The 16,833-nt window shown below is 38.7% G+C and overlaps 1 protein-coding gene across 2 annotated transcripts in view; it reads right to left on the reverse strand.

Annotated features, from left to right (window-relative positions):
- Positions 1 to 16,833, reverse strand: part of LOC116260166 (DNA topoisomerase 6 subunit B) — a 68,119-nt gene that overhangs the window by 47,418 nt on the left and 3,868 nt on the right. The window contains exons 6-7 of one of the 2 annotated variants that reach the window (XM_031638293.2): positions 1,078 to 1,183; positions 737 to 874 (exon numbers count right to left, since the gene is read on the reverse strand). In XM_031638293.2, coding sequence (XP_031494153.1) covers positions 737 to 874; positions 1,078 to 1,183 — 244 coding nt within the window. The remainder of the gene's footprint in view (positions 1 to 736; positions 875 to 1,077; positions 1,184 to 16,833) is intronic. The other variant, XM_031638300.2, reaches the window with a different exon arrangement.

Consider the following 16,833-nt stretch of genomic DNA (forward strand, 5'->3'; position numbering starts at 1 on the left):
ATAATTTCAAGAGCATTGAACATAGGAAGCACAATTGACTACTTGATGCTGAAGAAAAATGTAATGAGCAAAGATAACTAAATTTTGATGTAGAAGGTGATCAGTGGAAGATCCATTAGGTTAATAAAATTTGTGATGGTTTCTTCCATATTATCATGAAAGTGTTAGATAATTACATCCTAGAATCAAATGGATTCCTCCAACAAATTCTTCCAGATATGTACCCGTTAGGCTCTGGTCAAAGGCATTCTAGAATTCCATATTGTCATACTAGATTCACAGTAGATTTAGCTTCCTGAGCTCACTAGCGAGAATTTGCATATGCATTTTCTGGAAGGTATTGCAATTAAATTGATTGGTGAAATAAAAAGGTTATTGTATGGCAAATCATTAATTGACCTCACAAAGGAAATCAAGGCTTATGGATTTAGACCAAACAATTTATGTGTGGATTTTCATCAACAGTTTCTTTAGACAGTCTTCAGACTCTTCACAAAAGGGACTTTCCTTTTGGTTGCTAGAGTGTCATCCTGTGCATATGCAAAACACAAATCTCTATGATACACCCATAGTATGTTATATTCCCTGGGTAGCAAAAAGCTCTCTTTAGTTGATAGTTTGCGCCATAAAATATCAAGAAAAAAAGACTAAGGAGAATGACAGAAATTTAAGGCTTCAGGGTTCCTTTCTATTTTTAATTAAAAAGCTAGAAGGTTTAGAATCAAGAAATATATACCTTGCAAGTAACCCTGAAGAATGAAGCTTCGCCCCTTCCTTTAGTTATCTTTAAAGCTGATGCCTCTTTCATCTTCTTCCCAAGGGCAATATTTTTTGCTTGAACTTCTTGCTCATGAGCTTCTTTAGCAAGGCGTTTCTACAATAAGATAGATGTAAATAATGCTGACTAAAACTAAGCAGCATCAACATGCAAGCAAATTAAGTCTACACCTAAACTTGATGCACCCAAATGCTGTGCAGGTTATACCCTACTCTAATTGAACAAATGGCATTCTCATATTCATCGAATCAAATCACATGATATTATGAGAAACCTGCATCAAGTATCTCGAGGGATACCTCTCGAGCCTTAGCAGATTCAAAATCATCATACAGCTCCTCATCAACACGTTCATGATCAACAAGCCCTATCATACTATTAAATTTCCTTTTGCTGATCTCTTCACTGCACACCCAACACAAGTAGTAACATGAGTTCTGATTTTTGAGCTTTAAAACGATTATATTATAGGGAAAAAAAGATATAATCAACGCCCACCAAGATCTATTGAAGAACTAGAAAGTATGAAATAAGAACAAGATAAGCAAGTCCCTACAAGAAGGGTAAATAATACACACAATGAGCATATTTTTTTCAACGTACAGGTTGCAGTGATACCATGGAAATAATACTATTCTCTTTTATGAACAGAAGCATCATCTGACTGTAAATCAGAGTGTAAACAGAGCAAGAAAAACAGACTTGCAATCTTCAAACAGTCTCAGTCTTCACAGTGAATCACATCAAAGAGAATCCTACGGTTGTTGAACGACTGAATATATTGCTGAAAATGGATAATAACAAACTTGGCACACAGGCCATGCATACAGAGGACCACACCTCCCATTAATGTTTATATGAGAAAGAAAATAAAGAAAGCAACAACTAGCTGTTGGACTAGTTCAAAAGGCTAGAATATAGCCGTTCGAACTAGCCAACGTCTACTTTGGCTAAAACAAGGAAAATAACATAAAAGATCTATGTTGTCAAGGCACCCAGGCAGGCGGGCCTAGGTGAGGCTAGGCGAAAAAAGCAACCAATTTTTTTTAATTTTTTTTTTAGTTATGTTAATATGTCAAGTTATTTTGATTAACTTTTATTAATATTTGAAATGTGGAGAGTGGTAATATAACAAGCATAATCAACTTAAACAATGAAAAAGTAATTGTCGACTTCATTGAATATGCAAAATCAATAACTAAATGTAATCTAATACAATAAACAAAACAAAAAACTAAATCTAATCTCTAGAAGAAGGAATGTAAATCTGCAAGAAGGCTTTAATCCATCTGTACTTAAAGAAAGACATAATATAATAAAAAAGACTTAACAGTGCATAATAGTGTACATATAAGTACACAACAGTAACAATACATATAACTATATAAGTACATAACCATACTAACGTACACACATAACAGGTATCACAATACTACACATTATATAACAGGCTACCTGTATATACATAAAATAGGTTGATGCAATACTATATAACAGGTATAAAGGACTGTATATAACAGTATATACATGTAACACGTATTACAATACATAATAACAGGAATAACAAATTGTATTACAATACAATTAACATAAGAGTATATACACATAAGTTTATAACAGGTATAACAAATTAACAATACATATAACTATATGATATAAGTATGTAACATAACCATACTAATGTATACGTATAACCATAGCCATTTTTCTCAAATACTTATCGGCAAGGTTGTTTTTTTGGGGAAAATCTCGGAACTGTTTAAAAAAATAAAAACTCAAATGTTAGGTAAAAATACAAGAAATGAAAAACTAATAAGTATTGCATTTAGGAGGTTATGTCAAATACCTAAAACAAGAGGAAATAAAATAATGAAACAAAAGTTGAAAAAAATAGAAAATGAAATTAAAAAATTCGATGAAAAGATCGCGATAAAATGGCATCCAAATCGTGATAAATTCATTTTTAATTTTTTTTCAATATATCGGGATATTTTCCCATTTTTATCATTTTTTTTATTTTTCTCGTTATATCACAATATTTTTGAAAATATCGCGATATTTGTGTCTATGCATATAACAAGCATGAGGTATCACAATACTATATAACAGACTAAGTGACTAACAGTTCATACATATAACAGCAAAATCAACATAACAATACATAAAAATACGTAATCAATACAAAATAAAGTACTCAACAATAAATACTTAATTAAGAAACTTTAATTGAAAGGGAAGGCAACTTTTCACTTTCCCATGGACATTACGTGTTGGCACGTAGGCCAACCTAGGCGCCAACACATATTCTGTCGCCTAAGTAGTGGACTTAGGCGGCTGTGGACTCACACTTAGTCCATGCCTAGGCAAGGCCTTAACAATATAGTAAAAGATACAAGATAACAGAAATTTACAAAAGATAAAAAGATACTACAAAGTTGTTAAACAACAAGATTTTTGGATCCTCCATTTGGATCCAAGATCCAGCACGTTGAACAATGTCTCACGTTATTCAATGCCCTTGTAACATGTGAAGTCTCTTAGGATTCTACGTTCTTGTAACTGTGTTGAGGTATTCAATGTTCTTGTAATATGTGAAGTCTCTTAGGATTCTACGTTCATGTAAACTGTGTTGAGGTATTCAATGTCCTTGTAATATGTGAAGTTTCCTAGGATTCTACGATGAAGAGTCTCTTAGGATTCTGCAATTGTAACTGTTCTCTCTTATAAATATGGGCCATGTAGACCATCCTGGTCACGGCTTCTTCTTCTCAACTTTTTCTTGTTTCATTCTTTCTCTCTACCTTCCTGCGTGAATACAGATTTCTAGTTGCAGATATTGGTGCCAGATTTCTATCATGGTATCAGAGCAGGGTTACGTTATCTCTATCTAACGGAATGCCCAAACAGGTCTGATCTCGACATATCTTGTTATATCGTGTCTTCCTTCCCTTTCATCTTCTACTTATATACCCTTCTTTTCTGTCGTCATCGAAAACCTTCCGCATTCTGGTATGTCCTCAAATTTTCTTCATCTTATTACCGAAAAACTCAACCATGAGAATTATCTAACCTGGAAAAGACAGATCATGCCTTTTATAAAAAGTCAAGGCCTCTTTGGACATCTCGATGGTTCAACAAAGGCTCCACCAATACCTATTCTGCAGGAGATAAAGAATGAGGCAGGAGAGGTCATTGCTGTTCAAGAAAACAGCAACCCTGAACATGTTGTGTGGATGAGACATGACCAATGTCTGGTTGCATATATTTTGTCTACTTTATCTCAACAAGTGTTACTTTTTGTTTCTGATGACTGTACTGCGGAAGAATTATGGGAAACTCTTACATATACTTTTTCCCAAATATCAAAAGCTCGGATTATGTACTTAAAGAAAGAATTTCAGAATTTGAACAAAGGTTCAACCTCTATCATGGATTATTTAGGAAGTATTAAGGTTGTCGCAAACCAACTCGCTGCCTCAGGGAATAACAATTTCTGATAAGGAGAAGGTGCAGCAAACTTTAAGTGGACTTGGGCATGATTATCATGCCCTTATTACAACTCATGAAGTCCTTCCTGTTCTGCCCTCCTTCAACGAATTACAAGGTAAACTCCTCCAACACGAAATGAATATGAAGAGTCATTGAAAGAACTGATCAAAGGAACTCCCAAAATGTGTTGGCCATGAATGTAAAATTTGGTCAGAACCATGGGAACTCTGATCATGGTGGTTGGGGCATTCTACCAACACCAAATAACCAAGGTATGCCTCATTTGAATACTCCAAGAAGAATACCAATTTGTTTTCAATGTGACAAGAAAGGGCACTTGAAGGCACAATGCTGGTTTAATCCTCAAAATAAAAACAAAAGGGTAAGACATGATTACAAACAAGGAGGACAAAATTCTAAAACCACCGCCGAAGATATCCAGCAGCTATTGATGGCCGCATTCTCCAAGATGACTATAAAGCAAAATGAGCAGGGAGAATGGTTCTTGGATTCAGGTGCAGCCACCCATGTGAAAGGGCATGCAGGTAAATTGACTAACTTATCCCCTCATTATGGTAGAAATTGCATTATAACAAGTGATGGAAAATCTCATCCCATTACACATATTGGAAATGCAAATATTCCTTTGTCATCTTCCTCTCTATCATTGTCCAATGTTGTTTTTGCTCCCAATATCAAAAAGAATATCATATCCATTTCTAAGCTCATTGATGATACTGTTGACGGATCTTGGTGTATGGGTCCGGGTCTGAACCCGATCCATTGTGTCCTGGTTTGGGCATACTTATACCATTGTAAACCCTAATCTTGCAAGTTAATGAAGTTTCTAAGAGAGAGAGAATTTGGCGGCTAGTGGGCACCAGACCTCCTCACCTGTGGTTTTTTCCCTCTAGTTGAGGGTTTTCCACGTTACATTTGTGTTCGATCTTCGGTTCTTGTGTGTCTATTATTTCTACATAATATCAGAGCCAACGAGATTGGAAAATTTTTTTTACGGTTGTGAAGTTCCAACCCTAAACCCGTGTCTGCCGCTGCCTTCTGCTCCTACGTCGCTGCCCTCTGCCGCCCGTGCCCTAGTTGTGTCGTCGTTCTACTCCAGCGCCGCTGATCGCTCCAATGTCGCCCGACCAGACTCCAGCGTCATCCGACCAGATCCCAGCGTCTCTGCATCATCTACTGCCCGACGTGATCGCTGCCTCTCTGTTGTTGCCCTCTGCGTCGCCCGACCTGATCCTTGCTATCAGTGACTCTCAGGTGTGCTGTCCTCAGGGGTTGCCGCTGCTGTGTACCTCTGTTGGTCAGTCGTTTGTAGTTGGTGATCATGGCCGACTCGTCTTCCTCCTCCACAGTCAATACCGATCAGCCTGATGTTGGGACCGTGAGAACTGATAATGTACCGGTTCAAGTTACCACCATTCGGCTTACCAAGGAGAATTATCTACGATGGTCCGCTGCAGTTACTATGGGGATCGCTAGTCGCAGACGAATTGCCTATGTGAATGGGAGAAAGGTCGAACATGCTATGGATAGTATGGCTTGGGATACATGGTTTCTTGAGGACAACCAGGTAAAAACTTGGATTGTTAATTCGGTGTCTTCGGTTATTCAACCCCTCGTTCTTCGTAAGAAGACTGCGAGGGATATGTGGATTATTTTGGAACAGATGTATGGTCAAAAGAAAAGAAAAGTTCGTGTGTATCAACTAATGAAGGACGTGTATGCTCTGTGACAAGGGGATCTCTCGGTCGCAGATTTCTACGCAGCATTAAAATCTAAGTGGGAGGATCTAGACTACCATTCTGATGTTACATGGAGTTGTCCTCAAGACCAGATGCAGTATATGGCCAAGGAGTGGGAGAATAGGGTATTCCTTTTCTTAGCTGGACTGAACGATGAATTCGAGAATATAAGGAGTCAGATTCTTAACTCTGACGAATCATTTAGTATTGAAGATGTTTATTCCCGTGTTGAAGCTGAAGAGCAAAGGAGGCTAGTCATAAGTGGGAGAAAGGGGGATCCCATGTCTCACAATGAACGGTCCGCCTTTGTTAGCTGTGCCTCTGTGGGAACTACCTGTTCTTCCCGTAAATGTACACACTGCAAAAAAACTTGGTCATACTATGGACTTTTGTTGGGACCTACATCCAGAGAAGAAGAATAGTAGGGGGAGGTATTCTGGTGGGAAGAAGCCTGTTTCGAATGCAACGAATCCTAGTGATGGTAAAGTTTCTATTTCTGCAGAACAGATTCGTGAGATGCGAGCATATTTGAGCCAGATTGATGTTGGTCAGGCAGACACGTCAGATGAGATGAAGGTCAATCAGGCACTGGCTGTTTCAGGGGAACAAGGTACTTATTGCATGGGAGAGTGGATTGTCGATAGCGGTGCCACTCATCACAGGCAACCCCAAACTCTTTCATGACTATAAGCTATCCTCGGGAAAGGAACGTGTGTCCCTTGCCGATGGCTCCTTTACCTCTGTGGCAGGGAAAGGGAGTCTTTCTTTGTTGAACAATTTTTTATTGCATGGTACCCTGCATGTTCCCCATCTTCCCTTAAATCTTTTATCTGTTAGCAAGATTACCAAGGAACTGAACTGTGAACTTATATTTTCTGAAAACCGTTGTGTTTTGCAGGACTTGGTGACAGGGAAGAAGAATGGGATTGGTTTGGTGTCTGATGGTTTATATCAGCTTCTTATTCGTGTTGCCACAGCCCTTATGTCAGCAGTCAGCAGGACAAAGAAGAAGAAGGAAGAGTGTCGTCAGTTATTTTTGTACTGGCATAAACGCCTTGGTCATCTCCCTTTTGGGATTTTGAAACAATTGTTTCCTGAATTATGTTCCTGTTTAAACAATCCAATGTTATCTTGTGATGTGTGTCAGTTTGCGAAGCCTGTTAGAGCTTCGTATCCAATTTCAAATAGTCGTGCTAATAAAGCTTTCTCCTTGATTCATTCTGATGTGTGGGGGCCTTCAAGCATTCATTCTCGTGGTGGTTTTCAGTACTTTATGACTTTCATAGATGACTATTCAAGGTGTACTTTTGTTTATCTGTTGAAAGACCGTAGCGAAGTACCTCATATTATAGAAACCTTCATCCTCCTAGTGGAAAACCAGTATGGTGAGTCTGTCAAGACATTCCGGTCTGATAATGCTCGTGAGTATATGTGTCTCACTGTCGAGGAATTCTTTCGAAAGAGAGGGATTGTTCATGAGACATCATGTAGTTATACACCCCCTCAAAATGGAGTTGCTGAGAGAAGAAACCGTCAGTTACTAAATGTCACCAAAGCTTTATTGTTCCAAAGGAATCTTCCAAAATATTATTGGGGAGACGCGGTCATTACTAGTGTTTATTTGATTAATCGCATGCCTAGTCGAGTGCTAAATGGTCGTACACCCTACTCCATGCTTCCAAGGAGTAGCCAACCTTTTCACCTCCCTCATCTGGTCTTTGGATGTGTGTGTTTCATTCATAATCACAGCCCAAATGTGAAAAAACTTGACCCCAAATCAATTAAGGGAATATTTCTTAGGTATTCTCCTACTCAAAAGGGGTATAAATGTCTAGAACCCACCACTGGTCGAGTTCACATTACCAAGGATGTCACATTTTTAGAACATGTCCCTTATTTTGGTGAGAATTCTCTTCAGGGGGAGAAGTCAATGTTTAAGGAAGAGTATTCTCCAAGTCAGTAAATTAAGTTTACAGATTTTCTGGATTACAGGCGCAAAGAGAATCCATCTGTCTAGGTGCTTGGAAAAGAAGAAGATGGGACGTCTATTGAGATACATGAACAGGGAAAGGAGGGAGAGTGTCCTATGGAGACAAAAAAAGAATGCAATCGTCTGTTTGGGCAGGTGTATTCCAGGAGAAGAGTTTGTACTGACAAGGTGATTGATGGTGAGAAGTCCACTCTGAATCCCAATCCTACTTCTTCCTTGGATGACCCAAGTCATGCTGAGAAGCAACCTGTTAAGAGAGAAAGTCAGATAGAAAATGAAAAAGATGATCTTCTCATTGCCTTGAGAAAGGGTGTCAAGTAATGTACCCAACACCCTATTGGTAATTTTGTATCTTACTCTAGATTGAGCACTGACTACAAATGTTTTGTATCCTCCTTGTCTGTGGCTGTGATTCCCACGAATATTACAGAGGCTCAGAGTGCCCCAAGTGGACTCATGCTATGCAAGAAGAGATTAAGGCCTTAGACAGAAATCAAACATGGGAGGTGGTAGAGATTCCTGAAGCAGCTCATTTGGTTGGGTCAAAGTGGGTTTACACCATTAAGTACAAACTAGATGGGAACATTGAGAGGTAGAAAGCACGTCTGGTGGCCAAGGGATTCAGTCAGAAATATGAGTTCGACTACTTAGAGACGTTTGCCCCAGTTGCGAAGATGAAGGCTGTTAGAGTTATTATTTCTTTGGCGGTGCTGAAGGGTTGGGAGATGTGCCAACTCGATGTTAAAAATGTCTTTCTCAACGGAGATCTCGAAGAAGAAGTATATATGTGTATGCCCCCGGGTTTTGAGAGACCTGGAAAATGCTGTAAACTGAAGAAGGCTTTGTATGGGTCAAACAGTCTCCCCGGGCATGGTTTGGACGTCTCAGACTTGTTATGAAGAAACATGGCTACAAACAAGGAAATGGAGATCATACCCTGTTTGTAAAGAGGATAGAGGGTAAAGTTACTCCACTGTTGGTTTATGTTGATGATATGATTGTTACAGATGATGATGAAGAAGAGATAGCAAGAGGGTTTACTATCGGCTGAATTTGATCTCAAGGACCTTGGCAAGCTGAAGTATTTCCTTGGTATTGAAATTGCCAGATCAGGTACAACTCTTGTGCTTAATCAAAGGAAGTATACCTTGAATTTACTGAAGGAGACAGGAAAACTGGGATGCAGACCAGCTTCTACTCCTCTGGATGCTAGGCACAAACTCGGTAGCAAGGATGGAGAACTTTTGTGTGAAGAAGCTAAAGGGAGATATCAACGTCTAGTTGGTAGATTGATATACCTCACTCTGACTAGACCGGATATCACCTTTGCTGTAAATGTGATGAGCCAGTTTATGCATGCACCTACAGATGTGCACTTAAAGACTGTAGATAGAATCCTGTGTTACTTGAAGAAGAATCCTGACAAGGGACTTCTATATGTGAAACAAAGGTCTATAGAAATTGAAGGGTATTTTGATGCAGACTGGGCAGGCTGTATTGACACCAGAAGATCTACTTCAAGGTACTGCGTTTAATTGGGAGAAAATCTAGTTGTTTGGAGAAGCAATAGACAAGATGTCTGTTCCCGCTCAAGTGCAGAGGCTGAATATAGGGCAGTTGCTATTGGAGTATCAGAGTTGTTGTGGCTAAAGATCTTGCTGACTGATATTGGGATAGAGATTGAAGGGCCTATGAGGATGTATTGTGATAACAAGTCTGCGATTAACTTGGTTAACAATCCAGTGCTTCATGATCGAACAAAGCATGTTGAGATTGACTGTCACTTCATCAGAGAAAGAATTGATGTCAGGGAGTCAACATTACCATACATGAAGTCTGAAGACCAAACTGCTGATATTGTAACTAAAGCTTTACATGTAACTCCATTTGAGAGAAATGTATCCAAGTTGGGCATGTTTGATATGTATGCCCAACTTGAGGGGGAGTGTTGACGGATCTTGGTGTATGGGTCTGGGTCTGGACCCGATCCATTGTGTCCTGGTTTGGGCATACTTATACCATTGTAAACCCTAATCTTGCAAGTTAATGAAGTTTCTAAGAGAGAGAGAGTCTGGCAGCTAGTGGGCACCAGACCTCCTCACCCGTGGTTTTTTTCCTCTAGTTGAGGGTTTTCCACGTTACATCTTCGGTTCTTGTGCATCTATTATTTCTACAGATACAAACTCTTACGCTGAATTCACACCTTCTTTTGTCTATGTCAAGGACCTCCAAACAAAGAAAATGTTCGCTAAAGGGGAGCGTCAAGGGAATATTTATGTCCTCAAGGAATGTCTACCCAAAGATTCGTCCACTTTTGGTATAGGATTGAAGACATTTTCTCTTTCTCATAATGCGTCACCAGTTCCAAGTCCTTGCCATTTCTAATCAAAAGTAAGAGGCTCTAACCAATTTTTGGAATCTGATCTGTGGCATAATTGGTTGGGAGACTGTGGTCGACATTTTATTGAAAAACTTGTCACAGATGGTCTCATTCCAAGATCAAGCTTACCTCTTACTTCAAATGTAAAAAAATGTTCAAGTTGTGAACTTTGTAAGAGTCTTGTTTTACCCTTCCATAATATAAATCAAAGGGCTTCCAAACCCTTTGAAATTATTTTTTCTGATGTTTGGGGGCCAGCCCTTATTGATTTCATGTCTCGTTCACGATAGTATGTCTCATTCATTGACTCTTACTCACGATTCACTTGGATTTACTTCATGAAACACAAATCAGAAATACTCCACACATTTCGAAACTTCTATGCCATGATTCAAACCAAATTTTCACACAATGTGATGGTGAGGGAGAATATCCCTCACTTGATTTTATTGAATTTCTACGTGAAAAAGGGATAACTAGACAAATCTCCTACCCTTACACACTACGACAAAATGGTGTAGTTGAGTGCAAACACCGACATATAGTTGAAAGCGCCACGAGCATGATGCATGATACTAATGTGCCTATTTCCTTATGGATTGAAGCCTTCCATACAGCTGTATACATAATAAATTGTTTGCCTATGACACTCTTGATGTCTAAATCGCCATATTTCACACTCTTAGGCAAACAACCTTATTATAAGAAATTGAAGGTTTTTGGCGGTGTATGCTATGTTCATGTTGATGCTGCCTTGAGGAACAAGTTTCAAGACAAAGCTATTCAGGTGTAGATTCGTTGGATTTGGATAGCTGATGAAAATAAAGGTTTTCGATGCTATGATCCAACAACTAAACGTATCAAGACTTCAAGAAATGTTACTTTTGATGAGCATAATTTTTATGATACTAATAAAATGCCTATGACCATTGAATCTTATGATCCTTGGACCAGTACACAGTTATTCAATGCAGATCCTATTTGAGAAAATGATGTGCCTCAGAGTGAAGATCGAGAGAGATCAATACAGTCGTCTAATGTGCCCCAAAGTGAAAATCAAGAGGGTCCAATACAGTCATCAAGTGATCACGAAAGTAATAATGAAGAACAGAGCAACAATTCACATCGGTATTCAGGTCTTATCTACAATCGACGACTAAGGGACAAAAATGGTCACAGTGAAGAAGACAACATGCCCCACCTTAGAAGATCCCAACGCATTCGCCATCCTATTCAGAGGTGGGTTAGCTATGATTCTTTATCACTTGATTTTCAATTATTCATGGCAAAAGTTGGCATGGAGGAAAAACCTACTTCATTTGATCAAGCATCAAAATCACATCATTGGAGAAAGGCTATGAGAGAAGAAATGGATGCCTTGCGTGAATGTGGAACATGGGAGATCATTCCAAGGCCACATGGAAAGAACATAGTGGGCTCCAAGTGGGTATACAAAATCAAATACAAACCTGACGGCAGCATAGAAAGACACAAAGCAAGGTTGGTAGCAAAAGGATTTACTCAACAATTAGGGCATGATTATGACGAGACATTCAGTCCCGTAATCAAAATGGGAACATTCGCGTGATTATATCTCTTGTTGTTAAATATGGGTGGAAGCTAAATCAATTAGACGTTAAAAATGCATTCATTCATGGTGACTTGAAGGAAGAAGTTTTCATGGAGCAACCTCTTGGTTTTGTTAAAAAAGACTCTAGCGAATGGGTTTACAAACTGAAAAAATTCCTGTATGGACTTAAGCAAGCGTCATGGTTTGATAGTTTTTCAAACAAAATAAAGGAATACGGATTTCGAACATTTGGAAGTTGTACTTCATGAACCATTAAAGTTAAGCTGATGACGGGGAAACATATGAAGACCCCACCAAATATCGCAGCATCGTTGGTGCTTTGCAATATTTAACATTTACCAGACCTGATATTACCTATGCGGTAAATCAAGTGTCTCAATTTATGCATGCACCGAGGGACACACATATGAATGCAGTTAAAAGGATACTAAGGTATCTCAAGGGAACTGTTGGAGATGGATTAGTGTATTGTAAAAGTGTAAAAGTGAAAATGAAGTTGTTGGTCATGAATTAATCACATATACTGACGCTGATTGGGCTGCAGATCCAGACGAAAGAAGATCTATCTCTGGTTTTTGCATCTTTATATAGGGGTGCAAAGCGAGTTCGAGCTGCTTCATTAGTTAAACGAGTCGAGCTCGAGTTCACGAGTCAACTCGTTTAACTAATCGAGTTGAGTTCGAGTTCACTCAACTGGACTCGTTAAAGCTCGACTCGGCTCGATTAAAATACCGGTTTTGAAAAGACCGGTTCAGAAGCTACTCACTTCTTCTCAGGCGAGAAAAAAGTTTAGGGTTTCCTTTTTTTCGTTCTCCCTCTCTCGGTCTCTCCGACTTCTCCTTCTCTTCTCTGCCTGTGCTCTGCGCTCCTGTCGCCCTACGTGTGCTCTCTGCCTCTCCGCTTCTCCAGTGACATCCAACTCAAAGGCCGCGCATCCTACTCCGGCGGTGTCCCATTTCTCTGGCGTCAACCTGCTTCTGCGACGTCCTTCTCCTCCTTCGACCAGCTTCTCCGTTGTGGTTGTTCCAGGTTTGGCTCTGTCGTCCATCTCTCCCTCTCTCTCTCTGTCTCCGTCTCTCTCTCTTTCTTGGTTGCTCTATCTATGTCTAAACCCACGTTTGATGGGGGATTTTGGTTTCTCTAGTGTCCTGTAGCTGTTCCGGAGACATGTCGCCGTTCTGGTGACCTGCTGCTTTGATCAACGTTGAGCGTCTTTCAGGTACCTTCCTTCATGCCCCTACCTCTCTCTCTCTTTCTCACATACGCAAGTGCATATTACGCTGGTTTTTCTTTTACTATGCTCTTACTGTCTTTTTTTCTTCTTCTGTTTGTGCTTCTCTCTGTTTCTTTACATTTGTTTCCTATTTAATTTCCCTAACAGATGCCCTTTTCCCTCTATTATGTTCATTTCCCCCTTTTTATTTATTTCTGTAATATGCGCTAGTATCTGGTACTCTCTCTCTCACAGAGTCACAGTGGCTTGCCTTAGCCATTTTATCTTTCGTCTTTGTTAGAAGCAGCAGTACAAAAAATATTCCTGTCGTTTCAATTCTTTTTTGTCTTGTGTCTCTTGCTGGTAAAGATGTGAACTATGCATTCTACTTGTTCAATTGCCTTGGTTTTGTATCTTGTCAACCTAAGATAATGCTATTAAACATAATATTATGATTCTCTTGATTGGATTTTTTGGTGCTTGATACCAGATTAATTTTGGTAGTGCACATACCATCAAAAAGATGTACAGGTTTCGGTAACTAAAAAAACTGATTATATAGCACCTGAGCGAGGATCCCATTTAACTACCTTCTCACTTTTCTTTCTCCATTTGCTTGCCCACATTTTTTCTCAATCATGTCATGCATGGTTGGCCATAAGGTTCACTATGGATCATGTTTATCTTGCTTCTTGTTGCCATGATCTTCCTTCATCTTTCTGTATATGAAATTGACCATATGATATTGTATGACAAAATGTTGTTCTTCAACAATGAAGCTCTGGCATTAGAATTTGGAACCCTGCCAAGAACCAAGTCAGTGCTAATTAGTACTCACTAATCGGAGTTTCATGTTCTTCACTCAGGAAGATTTTAGACTCTTGCTAGAAAGATTACAATAACTGGTTGCTTAAATTATAATCACGACAAGTTTTGAGAAGTTCATGTTTTTGTTATTTTTCTGCAACTGCCATCAGAAGACATGGTTCTCATGCTGTTATCAAAATGAAGGTAGTATTAATCCCATGTCTATTTTTCACAATCATTGTAAAAGTTCTCACTTTCATTGGTTTTGTATGTATTTCTTTTGATTTCTTTTTTCTATGTTAGAAGAATTTTATTTTTGTTCCATGACATAGAATTTAATATTCATTTATTGTTTTCTGTTGCTCCGTAGCTCATCTCTTTGTTTTCTAACCCATTCAGATTTTGCTGAGAAAATATATTGTCAAGAAGCTTGCACCAATGAGCACTACACCTTAAAAGGGTCAAACTTAACATGTTGGAGTTCCTTATGCTTCTATTGTCATGATCTTATGTCATACTTGGAAATATGCTGTTATCCATGAAAATCATATATGTATGGGCATTTGTTGTCTTTTCAAATTTAAACCCTGGTGAGATGAACTTACTTTCTCAAATCTGATGCCCATATTCAGGTGGGACTGGGTTGTCTTTTGCTATTTGGGTAGGCTTTTTTTCTTAGCTGTTTGTTGGCTAATATATCTGATATGTTGCAGCTGCCTTCTCGTATTGCTCTAACTGGTGACATTGTATCAATTGGCGATGATAAGGTATTCCTCCAGTCTTGTTCTAGGATTATCCGCTACTCAAAAATTGTTCAATCTATACCTGTGTCTGATGCTGACAATAGGTCCAGCTTATGAGGGATTCTCTTCAGGAGGCTATACGTTTGGAGCAGAAAGTCCTTAACCAATGCAACTATGCGGTGTTTGGCATTTTCAGTTCTTCTAGAATTAAATGTAAAACAAGAAGTAGCAATCTTCAGGAAATTTTAGATGGAAGTGATAATTACACAATCTGCATATTCAATTTGAGGTATGGTTGTGACCAATGTACTTGTAGGTGGTGCGTATAAGCATAGTTTTGAGCTTAAGCACAGTTTTGAGCTCCATTGAATTTTCAATGGTTGATTATTTTTATTTGACCAACCACACATGGTATGAAAATAATTAAGTTAACTTTTTTCCATAGTTTTAGTATGGGAGATTCTGCAATACGCTTACTGTATGTTGTACTTGAAATTTTCAGTATTTCAGGCTTGCCTTTTGATTGTGTTGTCAGTTGAAGCTTGAGGAGTGTCTGCTTCTTAACCCTCTTGAAGTGAAAATTATAGAATCAATAGCAAACTACGTATTCGAGCCTTAATCGAGCTCGAGCTCGAGCTCAACAAGTATGGATGACTGTAAACGAGTTTATCGAGCTTAATCAAGTCGAGCTCGAGCTCGACAACCACTATCAAGTCGAGTTCGAGCCAGCATAGTCAAGCTATATTCGAGCTCGAGCTCGAGCCGAGTCGAGCTCGTGGTCTTAGTTAGTCGAGCCGAGTTCGAGCTGACCGAGCTCGGGCTCGACTCAGCTCGTGTTCAGCCCTATTTTTATAGGCAAAAATTTGGTATCTTGGAGTAGTAGAAAACAAAGAGCAGTTGCAAGATCATGTATAGAAGCTGAATACAGATGTATGGCTGCAGGGACGGAAGAAGTGACTTGGATTCGACACTTGCTAGAAGATATAGAAGAAAAAAATTAAAAGGTCAGTACTAATGTGTGACAACCAAAGCGCCATCAACATTGTTTTCAATCATATACAACATGGCCGAACAAAACACATTGAGATTGACCAGCATTTTATCAGGCAGAAGGTGGAGAATAAAGAGATAGAACCAGTCTTCGTTGGAACCAATGAACAAGCTGCTGACATATTTACTAAAGGATTGACAAAGTATCGGTTTTGGTTTTTGAAGAGCAAGCTGTTCATGATTCAAAACCATGCACAGCTTGAGAGAAGGTGTTAAACAACAAGATTTTCGGATCCTCCATTTTGATCCAAAATCCAGCACGTTGAACGATGTCTCACGTTATTCAATGCCCTTGTAACATGTGAAGTCTCTTAGGATTCTACATTCTTGTAAACTATGTTGAGGTATTCAATGTCCTTGTAATATGTGAAGTCTCTTAGGATTCTACGTTCTTGTAAATTGTGTTGAGGTATTCAATGTCCTTGTAATATGTGAAGTTTCCTAGGATTCTACGATGAAGAGTCTCTTACGATTTTGCAATTGTAACTGTTCTCTCTTATAAATATGGGCCATGTAGACCATCCTGGTAACGGCTTCTTCTTCTCAGCTGCTTCTTGTTGCATTCTTTCTCACTACCTTCCTGCATGAATACAGATTTCTAGCTGCAGATATTGGTGCCAGATTTCTATCAAAAGTCACCTATGTACCTGATATATATATACATACATACATATATATATATATATACATACATATATATATATATCATAAATATTAAACTCAAACATATATGCTGACAGGAATAAAATATGCCTAGACATAACAAATGGAATGACATATATACATATATATAGAGACCTATATATAGTCTAACACTGGCATGTTGATGTTGCTCTCTCATACTAAAATCACATGCAATTAGGTGCATTCTGCATCTAAACACAATTTCCAAGGAGAAAAAAGAAGTAAAGAACTATAATTTACCACCGTGAGTAATTGTCGGGTGTAATCTAGTAATTTCCAGGTGTAATCCCCATTACATATATATATATATATATATATATATATATATATATATATATATATATATAT

This window comes from Nymphaea colorata, chromosome 1 (assembly GCF_008831285.2).
Source record: "Nymphaea colorata isolate Beijing-Zhang1983 chromosome 1, ASM883128v2, whole genome shotgun sequence".
NCBI lineage: Eukaryota > Viridiplantae > Streptophyta > Magnoliopsida > Nymphaeales > Nymphaeaceae > Nymphaea > Nymphaea colorata.